Genomic DNA, 27516 nt, shown 5'->3' with positions numbered 1-27516 from the left:
TTTCCATTTCCCGTTTTTAATTTTCCTCGATACAGCGCTGCCATACTAAGCTAGTAATCCTCATCAGAGGTGAGAATTCATCAGAGACACATTGATGATGACACACATTCGGCCTATTAAGTCTTGCCTCATCATATCATAACTAGGTGTGGGACCGTATGCAGTGACTAATGCCACAGAATGCCTCTGACGCTGGTGAATTGATAATTGTTTGCACATGATGAACAACATATTCCTCACTGTAACTGAGTCATCTCTTGCCTCATGATGTCATGGCAAACATGCAATCAGGCAGCATATTTAACCAGTATGTCTCATCTCAATGGTGATGACACTTATTTCTATTTAATTATCTTTTTAAATTAGTTGTTTTGTTCATTTTGTTGCATTTGCTTTGTCAGTGACTGTTTACTTGCACCAAATATTCAATTTTTTTGCCCTTATTCTGAAAAAGACAATATTCCTACTAAGCTGTTTACCTCTACTAAACCTGAATATTCCACTAATATTCCAGTTTACATACAGCCGTGCATACTCCGATTAACGTAAAACGTCGCCGTGACGTATGTCATGTTGACCTCCAAACAACCAATTTCGCTAAACAAGTCAGCTGGCTAACTAGTTGTCTTTTCCTCTATTCTTACCATCATCATCTTGACAGGGATTGATGCCCTAACATGTCATCTCAAAGCATGGAAAAGGAACGGCAGGAGCTGCTTGTGCCATTTTGCCTTCTTTGCGTCAAAATATGTTTTTTTTTCAAAGTTTTCCACCGGTGAAGGACTTGTTGGACCGTGCGAACACAGCCTCCCTCTTTCTTTTCTTCAACCACCTTCATGAAAAGGTTGGTGTTAGGATATTTGCGCATATCCAAAAACCTGTTGATATACAAGTTTTTCTTTCTGTTTAAAAGTAGGTGTGTTTCTTCTTCCGTCCAGGCTTCTCTTTTGGGCGTGCATCTCTGCAAAGTGTTAGCCAGTTGGTTTGTGTGCAACGCACAGAGCTGGAGGTAAACAGGCAAGAGGCTGTGTGTCGCAAACTGCCGTAAAACCCAAATTGAGATGCATATTCTGAATGCGCTGTATACATGTCCAAAGAATGCCTCTAAAACCTGAATAATAACGCCATATCTCACATGTCTTAATCAGAAAATGCTCCATTCAGAAAAAGGCCTAATTCAGAGTATCGGAATGGAATGTGCTGTTTACATGACCCGTATCAAATTCAGAATATTGTCATATTTGGAATAATAATAATGGAATACGAGTGTGCATTTAAACGTAGTCAGTGTCTTCTATGTGCATATGCTGAGAACAGAAAGTATACAGTATGCAGTGGCTGTTGCATTTTCTGTCCTTCAGACTAATACATTTTTTATCTGCTCTTTATTTAAGAAGTGGTTCCATTTCTGCCTGCCTGTTGGAAAAAAAGCACACACCCCCTCCTTTAACTGATGTTCTTTACATCCCCATAAGTACATACTGTACAAATAAAGCACCCATGTTCTATAATAGGACATGATGAAATGTCAGGTGCCTTTTAGAAGACATGTAGCATAGGATGCGTCCGTCACCTCCTTTAGAAGTGTGGAAGTAAATGGCAAAAAAGATTATTTAAGGAGATAAAGGCCAGCGCCTCGACATCCTCTGTGGAGTAGGTGAATTAAAGAGAAATCCCTTGCCTTAGGAGGGGTGGTTAGAGCTCAAATCCACTCCCTAATGCTCCAGTGACCCCAATATGACTCCCTGATACCAAAGGTCATGCCCGCCTCTTTTCTCCCTCGGCGAATCTGCGATCCACAATCTCCCTACCCCAACCCTCCCCTCCCTCCCCCCCCATAACCACCCACACTGCGTCTCCAAACCAAGATTCCCACCCACCTGCTTGTACCCCCAGCTGAGCATCAGAGGATTCCAACATCACAGTCTCAAGAGAGTATCCCCCCCTCTCTCCTCCGCCGCCCCACACTTCTCCACGCCTCCATGGAATTACTTCTATCTGGCCTACTTTCCGCCCTCACTCTGTATCAAGTTGTACACTATCTATATGTTGTTTGTTTTTTTCTGTAACACCTCCAAATGTTCTTCTTCCTAATCGTTTGTTTTTCTGACTTCAACCCTGATGTTATTCAGCTTCCATTTAAGTCTCAATTCCTTGTCCTTCTGCGCGCCTCATACCGCCTTCTGTAGGCTTTTTTATTAACACATTGGTGGCTTCAGGGTGAAATTGCGTGCCTATATGTTGCCTGTCTGTGCTCATTTGTTATGGCCTTTGCTTACCAATGCCCTGGAAAAAAGCCCCATAATAAGGAAGACTTTTTCTGCTCAAGAGTTTCTTAAACAGCTTAAATGAAGGCATCATTTTAGTAAATAGTCTCAACGTAGCAGAATCTGAAAACAAACTAACCAGATTAATTATATTCTCAAATAGATGGAGTACAATACAACATCAAACATTCAATTTACCATCCATCTCTGGGCTCTACGGTGCAGTCATTTCGCTGCATACTGTATGTAATTTGGTTGCACTGGTGCACGTGAACGAGTTCTGACACCAAGATTAAAGAAATACAGCTAATGCCAGGCACACACTACACGAGAATCAAGTCATGTTTTAGCCCGATTCTCCCCTCCCGACAATGCTCAACAAAGCCCCGATATTTTTATTATCTTTCCAGATATTCCTGTTTATCGGGTAGTTTGTGCTGAGATCAATCCTCATGAATCCATATCCATTTTGTCATGAGCCAAATGATTTGTAATTTCACTAAATGCCGTTATTTCACGGTTGTTTAGGCCCAACGTCCCGTCGGTCCCAAATAGGGGGTAAGGCGCTGCAGTGGTTCAAATGACCGGATTAGTCTCATTAACGGTGCAGTGGGACAAAAACACCCTGCAACACTGTCAGTGAAGCAATAATAATGCAATTACAATTATCACCCCCAGAAAATGCCACAATAACCGAACCAGTGTGTTAGGCCCTCAGCTCAAAGTCTAGCATTTTCAGATTAAAGTTTGCAGTGAGTGCTGGCGTCCTTTTTAATATTAAATCGCCCATCACATAAGATTAGGAAGAAAAACAATTGAGGTTTAAGATGGTCCATATAATACTGCCACCACAAGTTCTAGAAGTCAGATGCCACTTGACTTGTAGGTCACCCTGTATTGTGTCATCAGTATGCACATACTACATGCATTCATTCATTCCTTGAAACACACAGGCATGCAGTTATCCACATGCAAACACACATACTTGAGTCACCCTTGTGGCTTCCAGCCGTAGCATCACACACACTGGATGTTTCGCACAGACAGCACAGCGAAGGCCAGATCATTGCGGTGACATGCTATTAGTGACACAATATCAGTGACACTTGGCCACGGTCACACACATGACTCGTGGTTAAGTGAAATGCCGATCGGCTTGCTTAAGTGTCTCGGTGGCACATCTGTTGGTCATCTGCCAGTTATTGTCGCAAAGATTTGAAAAGAGAAGTGAAATGAAAAACAAATGTCATGTGTTTGATCCCCTTGTGTTTTCAAACTTATAGAGTAGTTGGCATTATTGCAGTAGGATGTCTACATACATTGGAGCATCTTTTCCTATTTGATTCTGTGCCTTTTTCTGTCCCCTCAGATGGCTCGTATTGACTGTGTTGTTTGCCCAGCTGGTTGTATTAACACACTTTTCACTCATGGTTATGACTCAGTCATAGGTGTCTCATTCAATCTCATTTCCGAGCAATGGATGCTAAGCGTGCGGGTATTTGGGGTGGAGACGCTACTGGTTAAGTATCTTGCAACACACTGCTCTTGTGACTTGTTTTCAGTTGTTACAGCTGCTTTTGTTAGCACTGTACTGGATTAGAGTGACTTGTTGAAAGGCCATGGTAAAGTGTGATCTTTAACATGGTCTTTTCAATAAAGTCAATAACTGAGAAAGATTGGCCCCATAACTAAAACTACCCCTTAGCGTTTGTAAATTGCAGCCACTGCTTTTGCAAAGTTACTGTTTTGCCTCATATACCATCATTTCCTTACTTACCATTACTAACTAAATCATTGTTGATTTGGAGGAACCTCTGCATTAAAAATTTCACTGTGGTAAAATTTCAAAGGCCTGCTTTAAATTGAAAACACAGCTGCCAGTGTTTTGTTGAAATGCTCTTGTCAATGTTCCTGCAGTTTCCAATTACAATTGTTCCATTTACATGTCCTTGAGCAGGCTGTTCTCATACACTGTTTGTACTTTTAGCTAAGAAAAGTAATGCTTTATGTATTGTGTATAATCCGCAGAATAAATTCATATGTAACCCACGTAATTGTGAGCCAGGACAGGTGACATAGTATAAAGAGTGACAAAGTCTGTGTAGGAAGGAGGACGGGGTGAATCGATGGGTAAAACAAACACTGGACTTTAACTTTAAAGAGACCTGCTTTGTGTCCCGAGTGACACCAGAAGTCAACGTTGACAAATTTGTAACAGAACTTCAATACTTAAGTAACACCACTTCCGTAGTTATTTTAACCCAAACCACAATATTTTCCTAAACCTAACCAAGTAGTTTTGTTGCCTAAACTCAACCAAGAATTTCAAACATACTTATTTTATCCCAAACTACAATCTTTCTCTAAACCTAACCAAGTAGTTTTGTTTTTTAAACTTAACCAAGTATTTCAATCATATTTATTTTAACCCAAACTACGATATTTCCTAAACCTAACCAAGTAGTTTTGTTGCCTAAACTTAACCAAGTATTTCAAGCGTACTTATTTTAACTCAAACCACAATCTTTCTCTAAACCAAACCAAGTTGTTTTGTTGCCCAAACAACCGGTTCAGCACTGCAGGGTCTTGCACAGGCGCAATGATCACTCGTGTTGCTGGACTTTCGTACGAGAATGCAAGAAAAATAACAAAACCTTTCGTAAGATATCACACGAACCGTTATATGAGGATACGTTGACCTTAGACAGAATAACTGCAACAGCACATGAACAACATATTTGTTCCTGTTTTGTACTCTATATCAATACTGTAATCACATGAAAACTATTAATGGCCACAACTCAACACTCCACTGCCCAAAGCCTAAATCTGAATTAAGAAGATTAAATTATAGAATTAGGTTTTAGTCTATAATGTGTTTCACACTACAGACAGTATGGCTGCATTCACTAAACCAATTAACTTGGGAACATTCTGGATAGATTATTGTTTGTTTACCACACCCATCATACTAAAAAGATTTGCATGCTCTGCAGAGAGAGAGGCATGCACACAAGTATATTCTTATTCTTCAGTTTGCATACACACCCCACGCACAAAGCTTTTGTGACCGTGGTAACAGGGCAGTGTTTAGGTGTGTTTGGGCTCTGTTCTACCAACGTCGATCCAGGTGGAGCATGTGTGCTCTGTAATCTCTCGCCTATTGTCCTCACGGCAAAATTAAGCCCTGGCACGGGGTACGACTGTGTGGTGACGCAAAGTTCGCCTGGTTAATCATCTACCATGGATGTCTTACATCAGTTAAAACATGAGCTGAGAGTTTGTTGGAATGGAGAGTACGAGAGAGAGAACGGAACAGACATGGGATAGGTCACATATATTTCAGAAAGAGGACATAAGGTCCTCTTGGACATGCGTGCCAATTGGGTCGCAGTGACTTGTGCTTGCGCTTGCATGTTCTGTGTTTTGAGGTGGAGGGAGCGGGATCATCATGGCCCCTGGAGTAAACCACATCTCTGCTCATCCCCTCCCCATAAGCAGAAGCAGCAGCAGCAGCACCACATCATTAGGAACAATATCCTCAACTCTCTTTCTCAATCAGAACATTTCATGTCATGCAATGAGACATTTTGGCAGCTGCCACCTTGACCCCGTGCTTTCCCGCCCTCAGGGTGCGATGGCGTAAGTCTCTGTCAAACTTAAGGAAAGGCTGGCACAAACATATAATTCAACATGTCAGACATCCATTCACTGTATTCTGTTGTAGGACTCAAAGTATTATTTAACATGTCGTACCGGTCGATGCTCTTTTGTTTCTGTTGAACATGGAAGATACATTTTAGTGTTGCTATGTAATGATTGTCAACATTTCTTATAAGACATTGAAATATATATTTGGTAGCGATGTCCTGGAAAGTGAATGAAAAAAAAACTTGTGAATAAAGAGCCCCGGTTGTGTAAATTCTGCAGTTTTTCTTAAAACCTTTAATTCTGAGCCATTATTTGAGTATCGATTAGCTTGCTAATTCTGCCATGCTCCAACGCCACACTGCTTCCAGAAAACAAGCAACATCTGGCGATAGCAGTGTGCTTTCCTCCGCTGTGACAAGAGTGTGTGAGTGAAGCATTAAGTTGTTCAATTTGACTCATTTACATTTTCTATGTGCCTCGTAACGTTACTACTCCTCTGCTCATTGAGTCGGCATTACTGTAAAAACCTCGCCTCAGTGAGTCTGCAACATGCCGCAAGTCGGTTTATGCGGAAGGCAGCCCATTTGACAATCGCTCTTGCAATGGTGCACATAAAACTGTCCGCCGCTCTGACCTTTGTCAGAGTAGCCGCTCTGACCATGATTTGAATGGGAAAGTCCGTTCTTCTCCTTTATTCTATTTCTATGGCTGACACGCGTATACATTACCATGATTGCCAGATTATTTAAACAAATATATGCATAGCTTATACAAATCGCTTCCTGATCAGGTCATGATCAGCTAATGGGTTTATTAGTAGTTTAACTTTTGAACTTTGTGCCATATAATCATATATCTAGTATTATTCAAATTCCAGTGGTTTGTCCGTCTGCAAAACCACACCAGAGTCCACTTGGAAGTGGATCGAGACCTTAATTTTCAAGCGGTCTCTGTCCGGTCGTTTGGTCCACATCAGCATCCAATTGACAGCTTTATCACCAGCCTAAATTAACCGTATTAACCGGGCAAACGCACTTTGTTTTAACGGAACCAAACAGTGAAGAAGCACCCCTAAGCTATAGCCTTGATCAGTGAAGAAGTGAAGATCCAGAGTTCCTCAAAATGTCCTACCTGAATTGCAGCCGCTGCCTTGTACTTATTGTGTGTCCAGCACATGTACAAGGGCACTCAAAGCCGCTCGCCTTCAAGCTGGACATGTCCTTGCACAACAACCCTGCTGTCAGTCAAGTCGCCCCATTACGTTGGGCATGACATTTAAAGTTGGGCGAAGAAGGCGGACAAAGTGCCCTTACCTCCTCCGTACCAGCCCTGCAGTAGAGCCCCTTTGTAGCATTTGCAGATGAGTGTGTTTGTGTGTGTTGTGACTTTGGCCAGACTTGGTCTGGCATAAGGACAGCTGTCACATCTCCAACCTGTCACATGCGACACAGAGGAGATGCCAGAGGCCGGGGCATCGGGAGACACAAGGACGGACACAAGGGAAAAAAGGGTCTGTGTGCGTTGGTGTGTATGTGCGCGTTCATGCACCCATGTGTCTGAAAGAGTAAGGAGGATGGAAGACGCGGGGTGGTGGCCACGTGAAAGTGTTTGACTCGGAGGCACCCTCTAACCTTGATGTCCACGCACACACATGGGCGTGCACACTCTTCACCCGCTTCCTTAAATCCAGTCCTTGAGCAGTTGAGTCACACCCCTCAGGGGCATGTAGTAAATACTGCTTTAACGTCCAACCACCACCCCTGCAGGACCCCCTCCTTGTCTCGCAGTCCTCTGACCCAGGCCACTTCAGTGCTCATTACTTACCAATGAAGAAGTCTCTTCATTAAGGTCCTGCCTGTGGCCTGTGGAGCAAAAGCTTTTTTTAATGTTCCTTCTCTCCTAACTCTTTACATAAGCAAGCAGCAGTTGCCCTCAAGTGTATTTGGTTAAAAGGGCTTAAGATGTGTGTATGTGTGCACAGAAACATTAATGGCCATTTGGGGGCTTTTATTTCATTACAGAGGGAAGAGCTCTTCTGTTTCAATTTAAGTAATGGTTTCAAGGCAGGCGGGTTAAAAGGTCAACTTTTGTTCTCATTAGGCTATCTTTTCACAACTTCCTGTATGGATTTGCAAAAGTTTTGTGAGAAGAAAATCATGAGAGAGTTTTGTAAATGCCTCTAAATTACCACCACACTCCAAGTACACCCATTCAACCCACTGTGTATTCCCTAACCAAAAGCAGCTGTCAAGTAAAGCATTTGTATTGCCCCTCTCCACTTTAATTTCCTTTAAACATGCCACTTAAAGAAGCCTGAAAACTTTTTTCTCCAGAAAATGGCATCATGAAATTCAGGCTGTTCTCATACACCGTTCATGGATATACCTACGAAAAATAGATGCACTGTAATTTGTATATGTCCCATGAAATCTATTCGTATGTAATCCACGTAATTGTGAACAAGTATAAAGAGCGGTAAATGCCGCATAGGGAGGAGATTGGGTTGGATGGGTGGGAAAAACCCGTGTGTCCCGTGTGAAACCAGAAGTCAACATTGATTTATTTCTCACGTAATTTCTGGTGCAGTGTAACCACTTCCGGTGTGGCGTAACTTAAGCATTTGAGGTCAATGCCTAACCTTAACTGTTAGAGGTCAATGCCTAACCTTAACTGTTAGAGGTAAATGCCTAACCTTAACTGTTAGAGGTAAATGCCTAACCTTAACTGTTAGCGGTAAATGCCTAACCTTAACTGTAGGAGGTCAATGCCTAACCTTAACTGTTAGAGGTAAATGCCTAACCTTAACTGTTAGAGGTAAATGCCTAACCTTAACTGTTAGCGGTAAATGCCTAACCTTAACTGTAGGAGGTCAATGCCTAACCTTAACTGTTAGAGGTAAATGCCTAACCTTAACTGTTAGAGGTAAATGCCTAACCTTAACTGTTAGCGGTAAATGCCTAACCTTAACTGTAGGAGGTCAATGCCTAACCTTAACTGTTAGAGGTCAATGCTGAACCTTAACTGTTAAAGGTCAATGCTGAACCTTAACTGTTAGAGGTCAATGCCTAACCTTAACTGTTAGAGGTCAATGCCTAACCTTAACTGTTAGAGGTCAATGTCTAACCTTAACTGTTAGAGGTCAATGCCTAACCTTAACTGTTAGAGGTAAATGTCTAACCTTAACTGTTAGAGGTAAATGCCTAACCTTAACTGTTAGAGGTAAATGCCTAACCTTAACTGTTAGAGGTAAATGCCTAACCTTAACTGTAGGAGGTCAATGCCTAACCTTAACTGTTAGAGGTCAATGCTGAACCTTAACTGTTAGAGGTCAATGCCTAATCTTAACCATTCGAGGTCAATGCCTAACCTTAACTGTTAGAGGTCAATGCTGAACCTTAAACATTCGCGGTCAGTGCCAAATCTTAGTGCCAAAACACAAGGCTTTCATCTAGGAGATCGCTGTTCGGGTCCCGTATTCACAATGTTCAGTGGCATTTTCACTGTACAAACATAAGCCTAACAATGTAGTTGTTTCCTAAACCTAACCCTTTTGTTGCCTAATCCTAAAGTGACGCCAAGGGGTAACTATTAACCTAAAAACTTAAACTTCAAACATTAAATTTGACCTCTGTATTGAGCCCATCCTAAGCATTATAGGAGTAGTGGACTGCTGTAAAGCGCCCGGGGCAACTTAGGGTTCAGTGTCTCGCTCCAGGACACTTTGACATGCAGACAGCAGGAGGCGGGATTCGAACCCCCAACCTTGTGGTTAAAGGACGACTCGCAATATCCACTGAGCTACAGTTGCCCAATATAGTGGTTTTGATTCTGAAAATAAAGTGATGCCAAGGAGCGTGACAAAGCAGCGGTATGTGACGATTTGGGATGAGAACGTGTTGCTCATACACCAGAAGAGATTGCTTGTGATCAAACCTGGCTGACAGCGTTTGCGTGTTACTTTTTAAGATAAAAGTGAGGTTGTGAAATAATCATGTAAAGTTTGATGTGTAGTTAAATTTAACTAAACAAGGCCAACAATTTGTATTTACATTGTTTCAGCTCATCTGCACAGCACATTAATTTAGAATGGCAATAGCTAAAAGTTAAAGGGTCTGCCTTTAGATTTTGTTGGTTTGTTTGTTTGTTTTGCTGATGCAATATGACTTGTGACAGCTCTTCGCTGTCTGCTGGGATGAGATGAGTCTGAATCATTCCACAAAAAGGCTCTCCCTTCAACAGCGCCCTTAGTCCGCCCGAATCGAGGGATACAGAGCTGCCCTATGTTCTTGTCTTGGCCCTCTCACCTTCCTGTTGGTTCTCATCTGTCTGTTTACTCTGTCCCAGTCCAAAGGAAGCATCCATTAAATCACCTTTAAAGATGAGAACGGGACTTGACAGCTACAAACTGGAGCAAAACAATCTTTTCCCAAACCCCGGCCCCACGTCTCCATGCCTGTTCCTATCTGTCCCATATCGTCAGCGGCAGAAGCCGCGAGCGCTGCTGTGAGACAGAGAGCAGTTCTTGTTTACTGATGCACACTATATTGATGTGAGCTGATTCCATCAGGCAACACTTTTGGATGCCACACACACACCCCGCTGTCTTTCACTGCCTCCCTTCTACTCTTTATGGCTTTACCCCCTAATGTATCTGCCACGACAAGGCCGACTGCATGATAGTCAGCAGAGCTGCAGCCGTTGTTGTGACTGTTGATATCTGCATGTGCTACGGGATTGGATTCAAGTACTGTTCATTAATGACCTTTGTATTTTACACTTATGTTACATTGATTTTTTTTTTTTTTTATATTAGGGCTGTGAATCGATTAAAATATTTAATCACGATTACTCCCAAAATATATCGCCCAAAATAAAGAATTAATGTATAATTGGAAATCACTTAACACAAAACAATGACACATATTGTCCAGAAACCCTCACAGTTACTGCATTAAGCATAAAAAATATGCTCAACTCATAACATGGCAGATTCAAGGCCAACAGGCAACAACAGCTGTCAGTGTGTCAGTGTGCTGACTTGACTATGACTTGCCCCAAACTGCATGTGATTATCATAAAGTGGGCATGTCTGTAAAGGGGAGACTTGTGGGTACCCACAGAACCCATTTTCATTCACATATCTTGAGGTCAGAGGTCAAGGGACCCCTTTGAAAATGGCCATGCCAGTTTTTCCTCTTCAAAATGTAACGCAAGTTTCGTTATTTAGGGCTGTCGCAATAATCCCAGTATTGCAACACCACAATATTGACAAGCCAACCGCAGGGGATGGCAAGCAACCGCCACAACCACTATGTTTTCACATTTTTTCTTTTTTGAATGCTTTGCAATGAGAGCACCACGTATTTACACTATGCTTCAAATGCCAGCAGCGTGACGAGGTGCTGAGCGTCTATTCTGCGCTGAGCGCTGCACGTTTGGTGTTTTTTGCTGGTCGCCGAGAGTTGAAAAATGTTCAACTTTGGGTAATATGCTGCCCTTCTGTGTTTTGCATTTAACAATAAACAAGCATTTAATTAGTTCATATTTGTCCTTTAAAAAGCAAGAATATACCTAATAACAGCCTAACAATAAAATGTATTTATATAGCACTAAAATCATTATTATTTAAGTAATTAGCAAAAAAAAAAGGGCAATAATTAATTATCACTTCAGGAGAAATTCCTTCACCATGCCAGCTCTAGTGTTATTTAAGCTGCTTCTCGACAAGCTAGTATGATGGTACCAATAGATTTCTTAGGTTTTCTAGTTTCATATGATTCCAGGATCTTTACTCTGGCTGTAAAATTGAGCCCACTACAACCTAAGTTGTGTTAATGTGTTAAAGATATTAGTGGTGTTAAAACTAATTTGTTAAGGCGTTATTATTGCATTAACTTTGACAGCCCTGTTTTTTATTAATGTATTTGTTTTTTCTTTAATAGTCAAAGTCATTAGATTACAGGCCGAAAAATTAATTCCACTCCACTTCGAAAGGAAATGTTCAGCGAAGGAATTTCTTTTCCCACCCACTCAGCCGTGTTTTTCTCAAACCAATAGTCAGTTTGGTTTTGTGGTCAGCGGAGCGTTTGTAATTAGTTAATAAGCCCGATCACGTTCGAGGCCGCCCTGCTGCAAACTGGTCGCGCTGTGCCTCTGTCCATCATGTATGGTGGTTAGGTTTTCCTCTCACCACGGCAGGGAGCGATTATAACAAATGGATGAGTTCAAACCATCTGTAAGACATTTGATTAACGCCGCCGAGCCTCAGTCGGGAGAGAGAGCCCAGAATGGTGCTTGATGTGGAATTGCACTAATGACAGTGCCTGAGAAGTAGCCATGCTCTAGGAAAAACATCACAGAATGAGAAATTAGAACCTTGGAGAGACAGACGAGGTTTGTGTAGCGAGCAGCTCCGGGTGGCCTCTGCATCCATCTCACACATGATTTGATTGGTGCTCCCAGTCATCAGCTCAGCCTCGTAGTGCAGCTGTTGAAGCTAATGTGGCGTGAAACAAAACAGATGTTTCTTCTGGTGTCTTTCCTCTTCTCCTCTCCATCTCCTCCAACATTTTGGGATTGGCACACTTCTCGTGCAGACAGAGAAGTGTATGATACCCAGGTTTGGGTTTAAAGGGGCAATGTGTATGATCTGGCCAGAATTTGAGTTTAGAACATTCAAAAACTCCTTCGTCATCATCCCTGATGGAGGATATGATGTTGTTCCTTAAACTGGAAAAAATTTAATTTTCCATTCACAGATCAGCCCAGAAATTTGACTATAGGAAGATAGAAGGAAGTTACGACTTTTATTGTTGTAGTCTGAGTAACATGACGTCGTATCCGTTCCGTATCCGTTCCGTATCCGTCAACCAAAACAAACTACAGCTGGCCGCAAATGAGGAAGCACAAAGCGGCGGACGGTCCGCGTGGATATGACCTGAACCCTCACGTATTAAATCCAAACTGGTAAACACTACACATACAGTAAAGTATGGAAACACTCTACAGTATGGACATCTTGGCGAAAGCTGCATGCTAACTCTGTCATGGACAGGAAATGTTATCGTATTGCGGTAGTGTGCGATCAAGCCAGCCGTCACTCTCATCTCCAAGGTCAAATCGGCCGACGCTACAACTGTAGAGCACCCATATACTGACATTTATGATAAATATAGTCTAACCACGGATGTATAAAGAGAACAGAGCTGACGGGAGAGTTGACGACGGACATGGTGAAGTTAGCAGAAGTATACACGTGTGACTACGTCTGGTTTTCAAAATAAGGTGTTAACAAAGGGAATGGTATATCCAAAATACATCTATGGAAATAAGATTGATTGGATTATATTCACCAGAAGTATAAAACATTACATGTCCCTTGTAAATTAATAAGAAAATACCACTAATTTGTGAAGGAAATGTCTTTATTCTTTGATTTGTGGGTTTCTGGAAAAAAAATGTAATAATAATACCTGACAATGACTGATATATTTGACTTCAGGACATCTCTGACTACATACATGCTGAAAATCAAACATTTTAATGTATTAATTTAGGTATTTTCAAATTAAAAGTCCCTAGAAGTGTATGATTCAACTTTTCCCCATGATCTAGTGTTAAAAAAGTTAACAAAAATCACAATAAATCATAATAATATGTGAAGAGGTTACAGTTTTGACGTTATGTCAAAGCCATCTCCTGAAATGAACATGCTAAGCAGCTAGCCCCGGACCGTCCTGTATTGTAATACCACTTACCACTCGAGAGGCGACAGTGAATCACTGTAGCGTCCAATCTGCCCTCAGTCCAACATGAGAGGACCAAGACGTAGAGCTACCACGAGGACTTGTCAATCACGTTGAAGGTACAGGGTCTGTGTGTTTGTTTATCGGATTAAATCCAAAAGTGGTCGAAACAAGAAAACAACTTGTATTTTTGTTTCATCCTTCCCGTCACCAGGAGACCACTTTGCCAGGAGGCAAATTTGTAATCCAATAAACACACTGTCAAAACGTACACAGACGTACAGCCCCCAGTTAGTAGCACAGTAAACACAATACAGGCCTACGCCCCACCTGAAGATTATAAGGTAGCAGTGTTATTTTAACTTGCTCTCAAAGTTTCAGCAGTTTGGTCATATTTTACTATAGTTTAACTATGGACAATCATGCAATTAATTGTGATTAATCAATTGACAGCTCAAATGTCGACATTTCATGCATACCCCAGCCTTATTCAGTGCAGGCTGTGGCTATTCCCAGCTTCATCTCAATTATGTTTTGCCTATGGATAGTGGTTGTACTGAATGACATTACCAACCTGGCTTTATCTTTTTCAGGACACAGCCGTGGACCCTGGAGAGGACGTGGCCCTTCTCTCAGTGAGCTTTGAGGATGCTGAGGCTACCCAAGTCTTCCCTAAACTCTACCTCTCCCCCAGCATTGAACAGTAAGCACACCAAATCAATAAATATGTTTTCTGTTGTTCCTTTATGAGTTAATTCAGTGTTCAATGTCACAGCCTCTGATGCACCCTCCTATAATAATGCCTTCTTTCTGATCTCTCCTGTACTCAAATGCGCCAAGTTAGCCATCCTGATGAAAACGCCTATGGTGCGTACACTTGTGGTACACTCAAGGGTTCTTGGTTTGGGGGTTTGAAAATATGGTCACCCCATCCTTCTCAAGATCCCCAACCCTGCCTTTAATCTAGAAAATAATCTGCAGATTAATTGATAATGAAAATAATGGTTAGTTACAGCCGTGATGTCTTTAGATCAGACACATTCCTGCAGTATTAGGGGACAATGAAAAAGTCTCCAAGTTTGTTGCAGCATGTCACTAGTAAAGACGAAATACCTTTAGAATCACAGGGGGAGGGGCGGGGAAGGTCGGCAAAAGGTGATGCGGGCCCACTCGCTCCGCTTCAGACTTTCGACGATGCGAGATGTAGTTGACAGATTAGTGTGTGTGTGCGCGCGCTGTGAATCTAGCGCCATATTATGTCATTGTGAATAATCCCACATCCCAGTGTCTGGACTCATCAGTCGGTTCCTCAAAAACAACAAGGGAAGAACAAAAAAAATGAGATGGATGACACACAGCGTCTGAGCTCAGGATGACTGGATGTCTGCAGACATCTGGGGTGTTAACAGTACAGAGACGGTGTGTGTGTGTGTGTGTGTGTGTGTGTGTGCGTGTGTGTGTGTGTGTGCGTGCGTGTGTGTGTGTGTGTGTGTGTGTGTGTGTACACGCAGGCCTGTTTTCTGTGAGTCTGTGGGCACTGTGTGAGTGGGTACTTCAGCGTATTCTCTTTGTTCAAATCCATTTTTTGTCTTTGCTAGATTTAGTGTGTGTGTGTGTTTGTGTGCATTTGTCAGTTTACATTTGTGTGTGTGTGTGTGTGTGTGTGTGTGCGCAGATGAGTGTGTGTTTGGATGCGTGCATGCTTGTTGGTTTTTATACCCCAAATCTATGTGTCTGTTTTCATGTGTTTGTGTGCATGCACCAGTATTTGAATAGGCTTTGCTCTCAACACAACGTCTTTGTAGGTGTGGATGTAGATAAGAGAGCGTGTGTGTGTGCGTGTGCGTGTGCGTGTGCGTGTGTGTTTGTGAGAGAGAGAGAGAGAGCGAGAGAGAGAGTCAGGTATGGGCCCACTCTGACCTCAGGGCCCCACGGTCTGGGCTTTCGTGCTCGGAATAATCTCAGGCTGATGTTTATTTACAAGCACACGCCCCGTCGCACAAGGTTAAGAGACCTCTGTCCCCACCCCCCCACCCCCTCACCCCCATCACCACCACCACTCTTTCTCGCTCCCTCTCTTTCTTTCTCTCTCTCTCTCATCCTCCTGTCTAACCCCGTTCCTATTCCATCCTCATCCTCCATGCTCCTCTGTTGCTCCTCTGTTGTAATCCTTCTCTCCAGTTGTTTGTATTTTTTTACAATAATCAAATCCTCCCTCCCCTCTTCTGTCTCCTGCCATTTTCATCCCATTTTTGCACATTATCTCTCTCTCTCATCTACCGTGCATATCCACTTATCTCTCTCACTCTCCTGCATAATCGCCAAAGCAGATACATGAACACACACAGACGCTCCTCCTCTCCAATATGTAAAAATGAACAGCAACTGCAACTGCAACAAAATACCCCCAATTACACCACACAAAACAAAGGTCACCTGCTTGTCCTACATAATCCTCATTTTTGTTCCCGTGCTGTGCATGTTTAAGTGCATATCTAAGCAATAATATGAGAGAGACAGCTATAGCTGGTTTACAAGGAACACAACGTATCCTCATACAACGATTCATATGATATCTGACGAAAAGTTATTTGTGCGTTTTCCTATGAATGTCCATCAACATGAGTCAATTTACGCTCTTTGCCATGTTTTTCAAAATAAACTTCCGTCTTCACAGGAAACCACTTGGTTAGGTTTAGGCAACAGAACTACTTGGTTAGGTAAATAGATTCTGGTTTGGGTTGAAATAACTCCAGAAGTTGCATAACTTATTAAATGACACGCAAACACGAAATACTCGCCTGCTTTTATTGTGAAAGGGAAAAAAATTTAAGAAGCGGATCTGGTCTGCGCTGCCTTTGTCAAGGATGAAAGGAGTAATAAGGTCCGGACTGTGGAGCCTCTATATTGTTGTTTCATAGGTGCAACTCAACCTGTCAGAAAAATTTAACAATATCTGATCAAATATATATTGGTTATATTTCCCTTTTATTCTCAGTGCATGGCTGCATCCCCAATGTCCATTTATTTAATTGTATTTATTTATTGTAGTCAAACAGCATTGTACAAGAAGACAAGGAAACATTTTTATTTTTTTTTATAAAAAAATCTATTCCAAAAAAATATAACAAATTTAGCCTTTTTCTTTTTATCTGATTAACAATCAATTAATTGAAGTACTTAGTATCGTATCCTCATACAACGGTTACGAAAAGTTAATCCTCATTTTCTGTGGGTTTTCTTACAAATGTCCAGCAACACGTGTCAATTTAAACTTCCGTCTTCACAAAATGAATTAGTTAGGTTTAGGAAGATCGTGGTTTGGGTTAAAATAACTCCGAAAGTGACGTAACTTAGGTACAGAAGTTACACGACAAATAAATCAATGTTGACTTCTGATTTCACACGGGACACGAACACCGGTCTCCTACTGTACCCATCCACCCCAACCGCTCTCTATACTTCCTGGTTTACAATTGCGTGGATTGCATACATATCGATTTCATGGGATACGAATTACAGTGCAATACTTTTCGTAGGAATAGCTACGAACGGTGTATGGGAACAGCCTGAATTAATCAATCATCAGAATAATCATTAGTTGATGCCCTAGTATTAAACACTGAATACAAAGATCCCATCCGTACTGTAGGTTTTAATTTGATATTCATATTTTTTCTCTCTCTTCGGCTCACATGTACTGAACGTTCTTGGTCCTATTAACTGGCCATGTTTTAACAAAGAATGTCCTCTTTTCATGGACACCTTTCTGCACAGAACATCCACTTGGTTTGAAGAGGCTTTCACCAAGAGCGCTGTTATGGTGTCGAAATTGCAGAATACCTCAGGGTTTAGATATGTGTGTTCATTGCATATGTCTGCATCTTTTATGATGGAGTGTGTGTTTGTGAGGGAGACTGACCTTACCACAGTTCCAGACCAGACTGAAGCTGTTGCAGTGGTGTTAGAGGCTCTCCTCCTCCTGCCAGTTGCGTGAGGAGAACAGACAGAAGGAGGCTAAAGGCAGCAGAGTGGAGAGCAGGAAGTGGGGAAGCTACGGCGCAAGGGGACGGAGAGGGGTGGCTGCTGGCGGAGCGGCGGGGGGTTAGACGAAGGAGGAGAGGCTGTAAAACAAACCCTCCTCATCTAAACCCTCTAAGAAAACAGCTCCAAATACAGAGAGGCTTAACAGCGCTGCCCTGAGCCAAGCTCTCATTTACCACCCCTCGCCTCCTGCTTAATGTTGCCTCTTTGTCTCGAGATTTTTGCACATATGCATATCAAGGCCGTGTATGAATATGCGCCGCTACATGCTTTTGTGCACCTTTTTGTCAGCTGCGTGGGAGTGTGTTAATTCATGACCCAGGGGCGAAAGAAAATGTATGTCTTCTTCACCGATGTTTGAAGACAAACAATTGCATGTGTGTGCAAGTTCGTGCATGAGCGCGTTTGTATTGTACTCACTGCGGATGCTACTTAATTTAGCACGCGGATGTGTGCATGCACATCTGTTAGTCCATGTCCTTACTGACCCTTGTTAGTCTTCGTGGTCTTGTGTAGCTGCCCATCGGCTCCAGTGAAGAGGAAAACTCATTTGTTGCAGTGTTCCTGGGCATTCTGTTTTTTATAGCAAGCATTTGATAGACGGCGACATTCAGGAGCGTCTGCATTAACCCGAGCCAAATAATGCCAAAATGAAATTCACATCAAAACAGCTTCGGGAATTGTTTAAATCACTTCTCATCTTAATGAAATGGTGAATGTAGCAGCTGCGGACAGCTGCAGACAATTGGCTCAGCTTTGGTTTTGGCACCACTGGATTTCAGTGTTGGTACAGGCTGTCATATCAACTGCATCTATTCAGTGTCAAAATGTTCCGAGGTTCTTTATGTCTGCAATATTTCTGTCATTCTAGCTTTTAATCAATCAACCTGTCATGTTTTTTTTTTCTTCCTTTCTTTAGTCTTTGCATTCATCCTCCATCTTTCCACACATCTATTCTTCCTTCCCCTATACTGCTGTCTTGTCTATTTGCAGTTTGTTTTATTTCACTTTTCTTAGTTTTCAACCCTTCCCCCCCATACATTACGTTCCCATTACAGCTAAACTGCATTCTCATTTACTTTCGGAAGGAAACGCATTTTGTCGCGGATGACGTTTGTCTTTTACGTTTCACAAATACCTTTGTAAGTCTGCAGAGGGCCGCAGCGAGTGACACACAGAGCAGGTGACGTAGTATATCGAGCGACAAGTGAATGAAAATACGTTGAATAAAAAAGTTATTGAATAATAACTTGTAATGCAAGCGAGAAAGTCCACTACTAGTGGGCGGGAGAGCTGGTGGTGGATGGGTCCAACAAACACCGGACTTTCCCCCAGGAGACCGCTGTTCGTGTCCCGCGTGAAACTTAATTATTGTGGTTTTGTTTTGTTTTTAAGTCATTTTAATCCAAACCATGATGTGTTTTTACTAAACCTAACAAAGTAGTTTTGTTGCCTAAACCTAACCAAGTAGTTTTGTTGCGTTTCTGTTTTGTCGGGGATGAGGATAAAAAAACACTCCAAAGTTGATAAAAATTTTGGCGAGGAAAAACTGTCATGGCCATTTTCAAAGGGGTCCCTTGACCTCTGACCTCAAGATATATGAATGTAAATGGGTTCTATGGGTACCCACGAGTCTCCCCTTTACAGACATGCCCACTTTATGATAATCACATGCAGTTTGGGGCAAGTCATAGTCAAGTCAGCACACTGACAGCTGTTGTTGCCTGTTGGGCTGCAGTTTGCCATGTTATGATTTGAGCATATGCTAAATGCAGTACCTGTGAGGGTTTCTGGACAATATTTGTCTTTGTTTTGTGTTGTTAATTGATTTCCAATAATAAATATATACATACATTTGCATAAAGCAGCATATTTGCCCACTCCCGTGTTGATAAGAGTATTAAATACTTCACAAATCTCCCTTTAAGGTACATTTTGAGCAGATAAAAAAATGTGTGATTAATTTGCGTGCGATCGCGATTGATCACGGACAATCATGCGATTGATCTTGATTAAATGTTTTAACCGATTGACAGCCCTAGTTTCCTTGTTTAAATCTCATTATATGAAATGGTGAATGTAGCAGCTGTGGACAACTACTGACTTCAGCTTGAGTTTCGGCACCACTGGGTTTCAGGGTTGGTACATGCTGTCATATCAACTACGTCTATTCACTGTCAAATGTCCTGGGGTTCTTTCTGTCTGTAAGTTCTCCATGTACCTGTCTTTCCATCATTTCATCAATCGTCCGATCATTTTGTCCATCGCTCTGTTGTTCTGTTTTCCATTCATCCTCCAGCCTTCCATCCCTTGCTTCCTCATCACTTCACTGCTGTCCTTTCTATCTCACTTTTTTTTACCACGTTTTAACTCTTGTCTCCTCGGTCCTATCTCTCCAACCCCCCCCCCTCCACACTTCCACATGTCTGCCGCCTGTCTCTCTTCTCTCCATCGTTTTTCTATCACTCCCTCTCCTCTGCTGATCCCTCTGGCTGATCCTCAAAGGGAGCCGAGAGAGTGAGTGGGACTTAAAAGAGAGAGAAGAGCTGTGCTCTACCCAGCGAGGTCGTCCCTCGCTCGACTGAAACGCAGCGAGGAAGAAGGGAAAAAAAACACAACACACGGGAGAAGAGAGCTTTTCCCTCACTCTCCTTTTCTCTTTCCTCCACCTCTCTACTCTTCTCTTTCATCACTCCTGAGTTGTTTGATATCTCACTTTTACTCTCCTTCAGCAGGGGCTCGGATCTAAGAGCTCTGAACGCAAACTCGTAAGCCCCCTGAGCTACTGTGTTATGCCTCTATTTCTATTCCCTCTTCCTCTCTCTTTCTTGCTCTCTCTGTTACTTTGTCTTCAAACAGACCATCGCTGTAATGTGTTCTGCCTTACAGAGCGGCAAGGGGGGAAAAAAAGATGTTGAAATACCTCGACAGACACCCACATTAATACCAATAATGTACAGTCTGCGTAGACTGTAGCATCGGCTCCTCTCTTTGATGGGACTGAACAGACGTTTTGGCTTCTTTTTCTGTAGAAATGATCGATTATGAGAAGTCAAATGATGTTATTCTGTAGGTTTACAGATTCACCTGCTCAAGACGCAGTGTTCATTTGTCATATAATGTTTTACAGGCTCGCCTAGAAGAAAATATACTGTGAAAGGCATGGTGTTACGCCATATGATTTCAACCTCCCTACTCATTCAAACTAGCTGTTAAGTGTTAAACACATTTAGACGTTTAGAGAATGTAAAAATGTTAGCTTTTGGAGGCGGTAGAATTTCGTTGTCAAGTGAAATTATTTCTTACTAGTGTTGCAGTGGAGGTCGTGCTAAGATCAGACCCAAAAAAAGAGGGATTCTAGTGTGCCAGAGAAACAGAATAGTTATGAGACGGGGCAGTAGTACGGGTCACTAGTATCAAGTGGGTTGGGAGTGTGTTGGCTTGGATTTTTGTACCAAAGAGACAAGTCCAATTAAAGATATGGATAGCTATCGGATGGGGCAGAGATTTTCAGAAGATGCAGATCAAACGCAATCCATCCCTGTGGATTTTATTAACATCAATCTCACACAAGGCATCAAACTGTTTCTGCAGAACTAACATAGATTAGAGTATCCCTCTGTGGCTTTAGGCAACAGTGTTTTTACTTCGTTTTTCATCATTTCGTTGAGCTGTATGTAACAGTGCATGGAAGCAGCGTTCTCCAAGTGGCGAGAGACGAGCTGTGACCTACTGTATCACCTTTTAGGTTAATATGGCGAGCATATTAGGAAACGGATGCTTATTTACACTTTCAGCAGATAGTGTAATGTTGCTTACTCTTGGCGTTAACGTTAAACTTGTAGCTACTGAAATAAAAACTACTTTCGTTACAGCGTCTTCAGGATAACTTGGTCCACTTTAATGTTCATCTCCACAGTCCAACAACTGAACACTGACATCAAACATGATACATCACCTCATCATCGTATCACTCCGCCAACCTTAATAATGGTCTAAAATTAAAGGCAAGGTGCCCCATGTTATGTAGTTCCCTATCTAACTTAAAGGTGCAGTGTGTAGGATTTGGTGGCGATCTAGCGTTGAAGTTGCAGATTGCAACCAATTGAAACTTCTCCCGTGTGCCAAGCGTGTAGGAGAACTACGGTGGCTGAAAATGGAAAAACATGAATGACCCTATCTAGAGCCAGTGTTTGTTTTGTCTGTTCTGGGCTACCGTAGAAACGTGGTGGCCGGCTCCGTGAAGAGGACCCGTTCTGTATTTAGATATAAACGGCTCATTCTCAGCTAATGAAAATACAATTCTTATTTTCAAGTGATTATACACTGAAGAAAACATACTTATTAATATTATATTTAGGGCTGTCGAAGTTAACGCAATAATAACACATGAACAGAAAATCTGTTTTAACGCCACCAATTTCTTTAATGCATTAACCCAACTTGCAATTTTTTAATTAACCTCTTAGAAATACAACGGGCTACCGTCGGGCCCGGCCGCTATTCGATCTTTCGCAGGTTGTAGCGGGCTCAGTTTTAAAGCTAGAGTGAAGTACTGGCGTCGTATGAAACTAAAAAAATCTAATGAATCCATTGGTACCAACCATGTCATACTAGCTTGTCGCGAAGGAGGATAAATAACACTCCAAACTTTTGCTAAAATTTGGCGAGGAAAAACTTGCATGGCCATTTTTAAAAGGGTCCCTTAACCTCTGACCTCAAGATATTTGAATGAAAATGGGTTCTATGGGTACCCACGAGTCTCCCCTTTACAGACATGCCCACTTTATGATAACCAGCACACTGACAGCTGTTGTTGCCTGTTAGACTTGAGTTTGCCATGTTATGATTTTGGCATATTTCTTTATTATTTATGTACCTGTTAAGGTTTCTGTACAATATTTGTCATTATTTTGTGTTGTTAATTGATTTCCAATAATAAATATGTACATACATTTACATAAAGAAAGCATATTTGCCCACTCCCATGTCGATGAGAATATTAAATACATGACAAATCTCCCTTTAAGGTACATTTCGTACAGATAAAAGTCAGAGTTTAGCAGATTTTGCCAACCCGGATGTTTCTAACGGAGTCAATCACTGGTGCAATCAAATAGTTTTTCACATTCACATGCACTATTTTCACTCTAATATGCAGTTAAATGCTGGCACTGGATAGAACAGCAGAATACTGTAAAGAATGGATCCAATTTTGATCAGCTTTGTTTTAACTAACACCAGCCCATTAACAGTATGCCCGAATCGGGTCAGTTCTGGACATCTCTACTTTTTATTTATATGTTGTTGTTGTTGTTGGTGCGGCAGCAAAGAAATGCTCATTAGCATGGCTTACTGAGTTCTTATCTGTAATAGTGAGTGAGTAATGAGATTGTGTCATTGCAGCTTGCATCAATAAATCCGAATTCATTTGGCTCCGTAACCTGCAATGTTTTTTTGTCTAACCTTTAACCTTTACACCTTCTTTTTTATTTTATAATCTCCGTCCATTTTGTAACCAGACTCCTCGCTCTTTTCATTTTCTCTTTTTACTTCTCGTTTACCTGATTGTGCTGTGCCCATGAGATGAGTTGGATACATCTCTCCTTCCCCCAGAAAACCTGCTGCATGGCATAAAAGAATCGAGTGGGCACCGTCTCTGCCCCCAAACCAGATTTAGGAGCCCAGAAAAATCAACACAGAGAGACAGTTTTAGGCTGCAGTGCACTAATGTTTGTGTATCTGCATTTGCCTGTAGGTGCCTGTTTGTGTGTGTGTTTGTGTGTTTGCGTGTGTGTGTGTGTGTGTACACGTACATGCCTGGCTGCTGATGTGTGTGAGTATGTGTGTGTGTGTACATGTGCCTGTGTGGGTGTACAGTTTGTGTGTGTCCCTTCTCCAGGGTCTGTAGAGGTGTTTTATAGCCTTTGAAAAAATCTTTGCATTTCGATCAGATATTTTTCAAGGATTTGTGAGCGTCTTGTCGCAGTCAGAAATTGTCAGTCTGATAAAATAAATTCACCACTAACCCGACAAACCCACTCAACAGTCTAAGATAGCAGTGCCGACACTTCTCTCAGTCTCGGCAGCTCAAAGCACTCTGCCACTTTTTCCCCTCCTCCTTGTCTCCTTGAACACTTGTGCATTGTGTTTTTCTGTAAGTGTGTGTCAAGTCGGTTTTGCGATGCTGCTTTGTTATTAGGATGTACGTTTTCCTCAATATGTAGGCCATCTTAAACCCCCAGTGGTTCGTATACAGCATGTGTTCATGCATTATATCTTCACTGAAGTCAAAATGTTAGATCTGACCGGCCGTGTTCATTTAAGAAGCTGCTGTAAGGAGACCAAAACGTGAAAATAGCATGATGGAAAGTTTAGAAATGGATTTGGCAATTTAGTGACTGTTAATAATAAATGTGTTTTATTTACGGTAGATGTTTAAATGCAGATATATATAATAAAACGAAAGGAAAGGAAACAAGGAAATGTTTTTTTAAATAAGTAATTTGATATTAAAATTTAGCAAGATTACATTAAACCTATCCGTTGCTGTGCAGTACAGATATAATGTAGACTTTATAACAAACATTTTCTGCTTTTAATTTTATTAGTTTTATTAGATGAGAGCCAGAGATAGAGGCAGATGGAGAGAAAAATTTAATCCACCATAAGCCCCCTGAAAACCCTAAAAAAGTATGGATTGAAATCGTACCTTTTTCTCATAACAAAGAATATTTATGACTAAATAAGTACAGTAACAATGTAAATCAGTTTTTAGAAAGAAAAGCACTCTCAGGGTTTTCTTTATTAAGAGTTTAACAGAGATTAAAAGTACTTTGATTGTCGGTGGCCCAGCAATATAAACAAATAACCCCACAACTGTCATCAGGTTCTGATTCAGATGTTGCAAAATTCGTGACATCACCTTTTTCCCCAATTTAGCCCCGCCCACTTCAAACCAGTGAGAAGAGCACAGCGAAAAACACAAATGAAGTCTCTAATGTTAAATAACCAAACTGTTCTGACCTATTCTTTGGGTTTATGTAGGACCACATCGCTCATAGATCAAGAAGCGTATTGACCAAAAAAAAATAGGTTTACTGGGCCTTTAAGTCAAAAGCACAATGGTTCTCCTATGTGGTACACAATGTTGTGTGTGCCATTTGTTATCCCACAACGGAGTTCAGCTCCAGCCCTTCATCATTAATACTTCCAGCTTTGGAACAACTAATTATCTGTAGGTGCACTAATTATTATTTGACGAGTTGGGAGTGAGAACAGGTTGCACTTGCAGCACTCAATTATGGCTTTTCAAATACTTTATTAGTATATTTTGTTTAAAGGGTTAGCAATTCACTGACATACAATAGTAGTAGTATAGTCACGACCCGCAGAGGGTCATGTGGAGCTCACATGACCATTAGCACCAACCCTGCTGCCAAATACATCAGTTACTGCACAGTTAAAGGGGGCAGTTTTTGCCCTGTTGCCCAGCCTTATCATATAGTAGTGAGGGTGTGTAATGGCTGCAGCCTGGGGGCTCTTATTAATCTGGTTTTATTCAAATAGATGATGCATAGAGAAAAATTCAGCGCCGTTATGCCAGGATGGTCACCTCATAAAAGAAAGGTTAGCGATTCCTACTGCCACAGGCCAGGGCCGCCTTGTCCAGTCACAGAGGAAGAATAGGCCGTTATTTAGTCCAAGCAGTCAACAAGCAGAGTCATCTATGGGCCTCTGAGGACCCTCCAGGCTTTAGGAAATGAAGAAGGCAATCAAAATGGAAATGTTGCCGCTTTGAAACTACATTTGAATCCCCAAACAGTTCGTCTTGGCCTTATCTTTCACTTTGGTAATGAATCATGTCTGCCCTCTTTCCAATTGAGCCTTTATCTGCTCTCACGCTGTCACTGCACTGTCATACACACCATCTCTCTCTCTCTCACACACACACACACACACACAAACAAAACCACACACAAATAAACAAACCGAGCTTCGTCACCATCCACCTGAGTCACGGAGGATAATCTCTTTGGTTGATGAAGTCACTGTACAGCATGAGTGTGTGTGTGTGTGTGTGTTTGTTTACATGTGTGCATGTACCACTGTCTACTGTAAATATGTCATACAGTAGGTTGCATTGCTCAGAGGGGTTGTGTTAGGCGGCATGTCTGCATGATGACTCCAGCGTGTGTGGGTAGTGTCGAGTGCGGTGTCACCAGTGGAGACAGAAGCGGGGACTCTTCAGGGTGCCACTTGGAAAATAAAACACCATTATGTCTAGATTCCGAGCCCACCCACAGGAAGCCCAGTTTAAAGCAATTTATAGCTCGTACCGGGAGTCTGATGACACTGATACCATACCATTTCAGGAATATGGCACCTATTGTTTTCTTTACATTTTGAAACTAAGATACGAATATGAATTTGTATTTATATTAGGGCTCTCTAAATTAACGCGATAACGCATTAACGCAACTTGCGATTTTTAGGTTGTAACAGGCTCAGTTTTAAAGCCAGAGTGAAGATCCTGGATCTTATGCAACCATGGTCTTTTTCAAAGGGGTCCCTTGGCCTCTGACCTCAAGATATGTGAATGAAAATGGGTTCTATGGGTACCCACGAGACTCCCCTTTACAGACATGCCCACTTTATGATAATCACATGCAGTTTAGGGCAAGTCATAGTCAAGTCAGCACACTGACACACTGACAGCTGTTGTTGTCTGTTGGGCTGCAGTTTGCCATGTTATGATTTGAGCATATTTTTTACGCTAAATGCAGTACCTGTGAGGGCCTAGACCTAGTCAGTCAACGGCCATTGAAGTACAATACCAATATACTGATCATCATATCGCTGGGGTATCCCTTTACTATTTACACACATGTAGATTCATTGGTTGTCACAATCCATGTGTCATCTTTGTGGCTTGTCATAACTGCTCAAATATGGGGTGCGGGTTTGCATATGTTAAATTGCTGCCTACTTTAATTCTCCCCCTCAGCTTGACCTTGAGATAAGTCATAGCTTCTCAAATCTTTGATTCTCAGTTTTGGCACCTAAGTGTAATTTATACAGCCTCCCGCTGTAAATCATGGCTCATGTTCAAGAAATATACTCCTCAGTCAGCATTTTTTCAGTTGAGGTTGTTGGATGCGTTCAAGGTTGAAGCTGAAAACTTTACTTTCAATCATGTTTTAGAACAGTGATTCCCAACTGCTGGGTCACATCCATCCAGAGTGGGTCAGCTTTGGAAAAATAAAGTTCACTTTGAAATATAGAAAATTTCAGGATTAGGAATTTTATTGAGAAGTACCATTTTCCGAAACATTGTGAGTAAAGGTGCTACATCAGCAACTTTATCATAACGGAGCCTGTTGATACTCAATATTGGAACCATTGGCTATCGGTCTGACAACAATTTAGCTTCTGGGGGCAACGGACAATATATCAGTATAGATATCAGATATCAGTATCTGCATATGAATGCAGATAAATTTTTTAAATTAAAAAGCTAGGTTGATGTCAGACGATAGCCAGTGGGTTCCAAAATTGCATTTTGGCCAATGTGTTCTGCCCCTTTTGCTCTCAACATGGACTTGTTTACCTGCATGCAACCAAAGGCCACTCAAACAGGATTAGTCAATACTTGGACTACAAACAGAAAACAGAACGTTTCCGATACCAAAATCTTGTCCGGTTGCCTACAGATTCTGCATTCATATGCAGATATTATCTGTTTATAGAGATTAATCGATACCAGCTCTGACGATCACATGACCCTCGCCCGTCTGTTGACTGTATCG

The 27516-nt window shown here is 41.7% G+C and overlaps 1 protein-coding gene across 2 annotated transcripts in view; it reads left to right on the top strand.

The window, feature by feature from the left end:
- The window catches only part of babam2 (BRISC and BRCA1 A complex member 2), a 120468-nt gene that overhangs the window by 73298 nt on the left and 19654 nt on the right, over window positions 1-27516 (top strand). For both annotated transcript variants that reach the window (XM_037796515.1, XM_037796514.1), the window contains exon 7: window positions 14257-14366. In XM_037796515.1, the coding sequence (XP_037652443.1) occupies window positions 14257-14366 (110 nt within the window). The remainder of the gene's footprint in view (window positions 1-14256; window positions 14367-27516) is intronic.

The sequence above is a fragment of the Sebastes umbrosus genome, chromosome 16 (assembly GCF_015220745.1).
Source record: "Sebastes umbrosus isolate fSebUmb1 chromosome 16, fSebUmb1.pri, whole genome shotgun sequence".
In the NCBI taxonomy this organism is placed as follows: Eukaryota; Metazoa; Chordata; class Actinopteri; order Perciformes; family Sebastidae; genus Sebastes; species Sebastes umbrosus.
The sequence above is the reverse complement of the archived record's forward strand: the minus strand, read 5'-3'. Positions and strand labels throughout refer to the sequence as shown.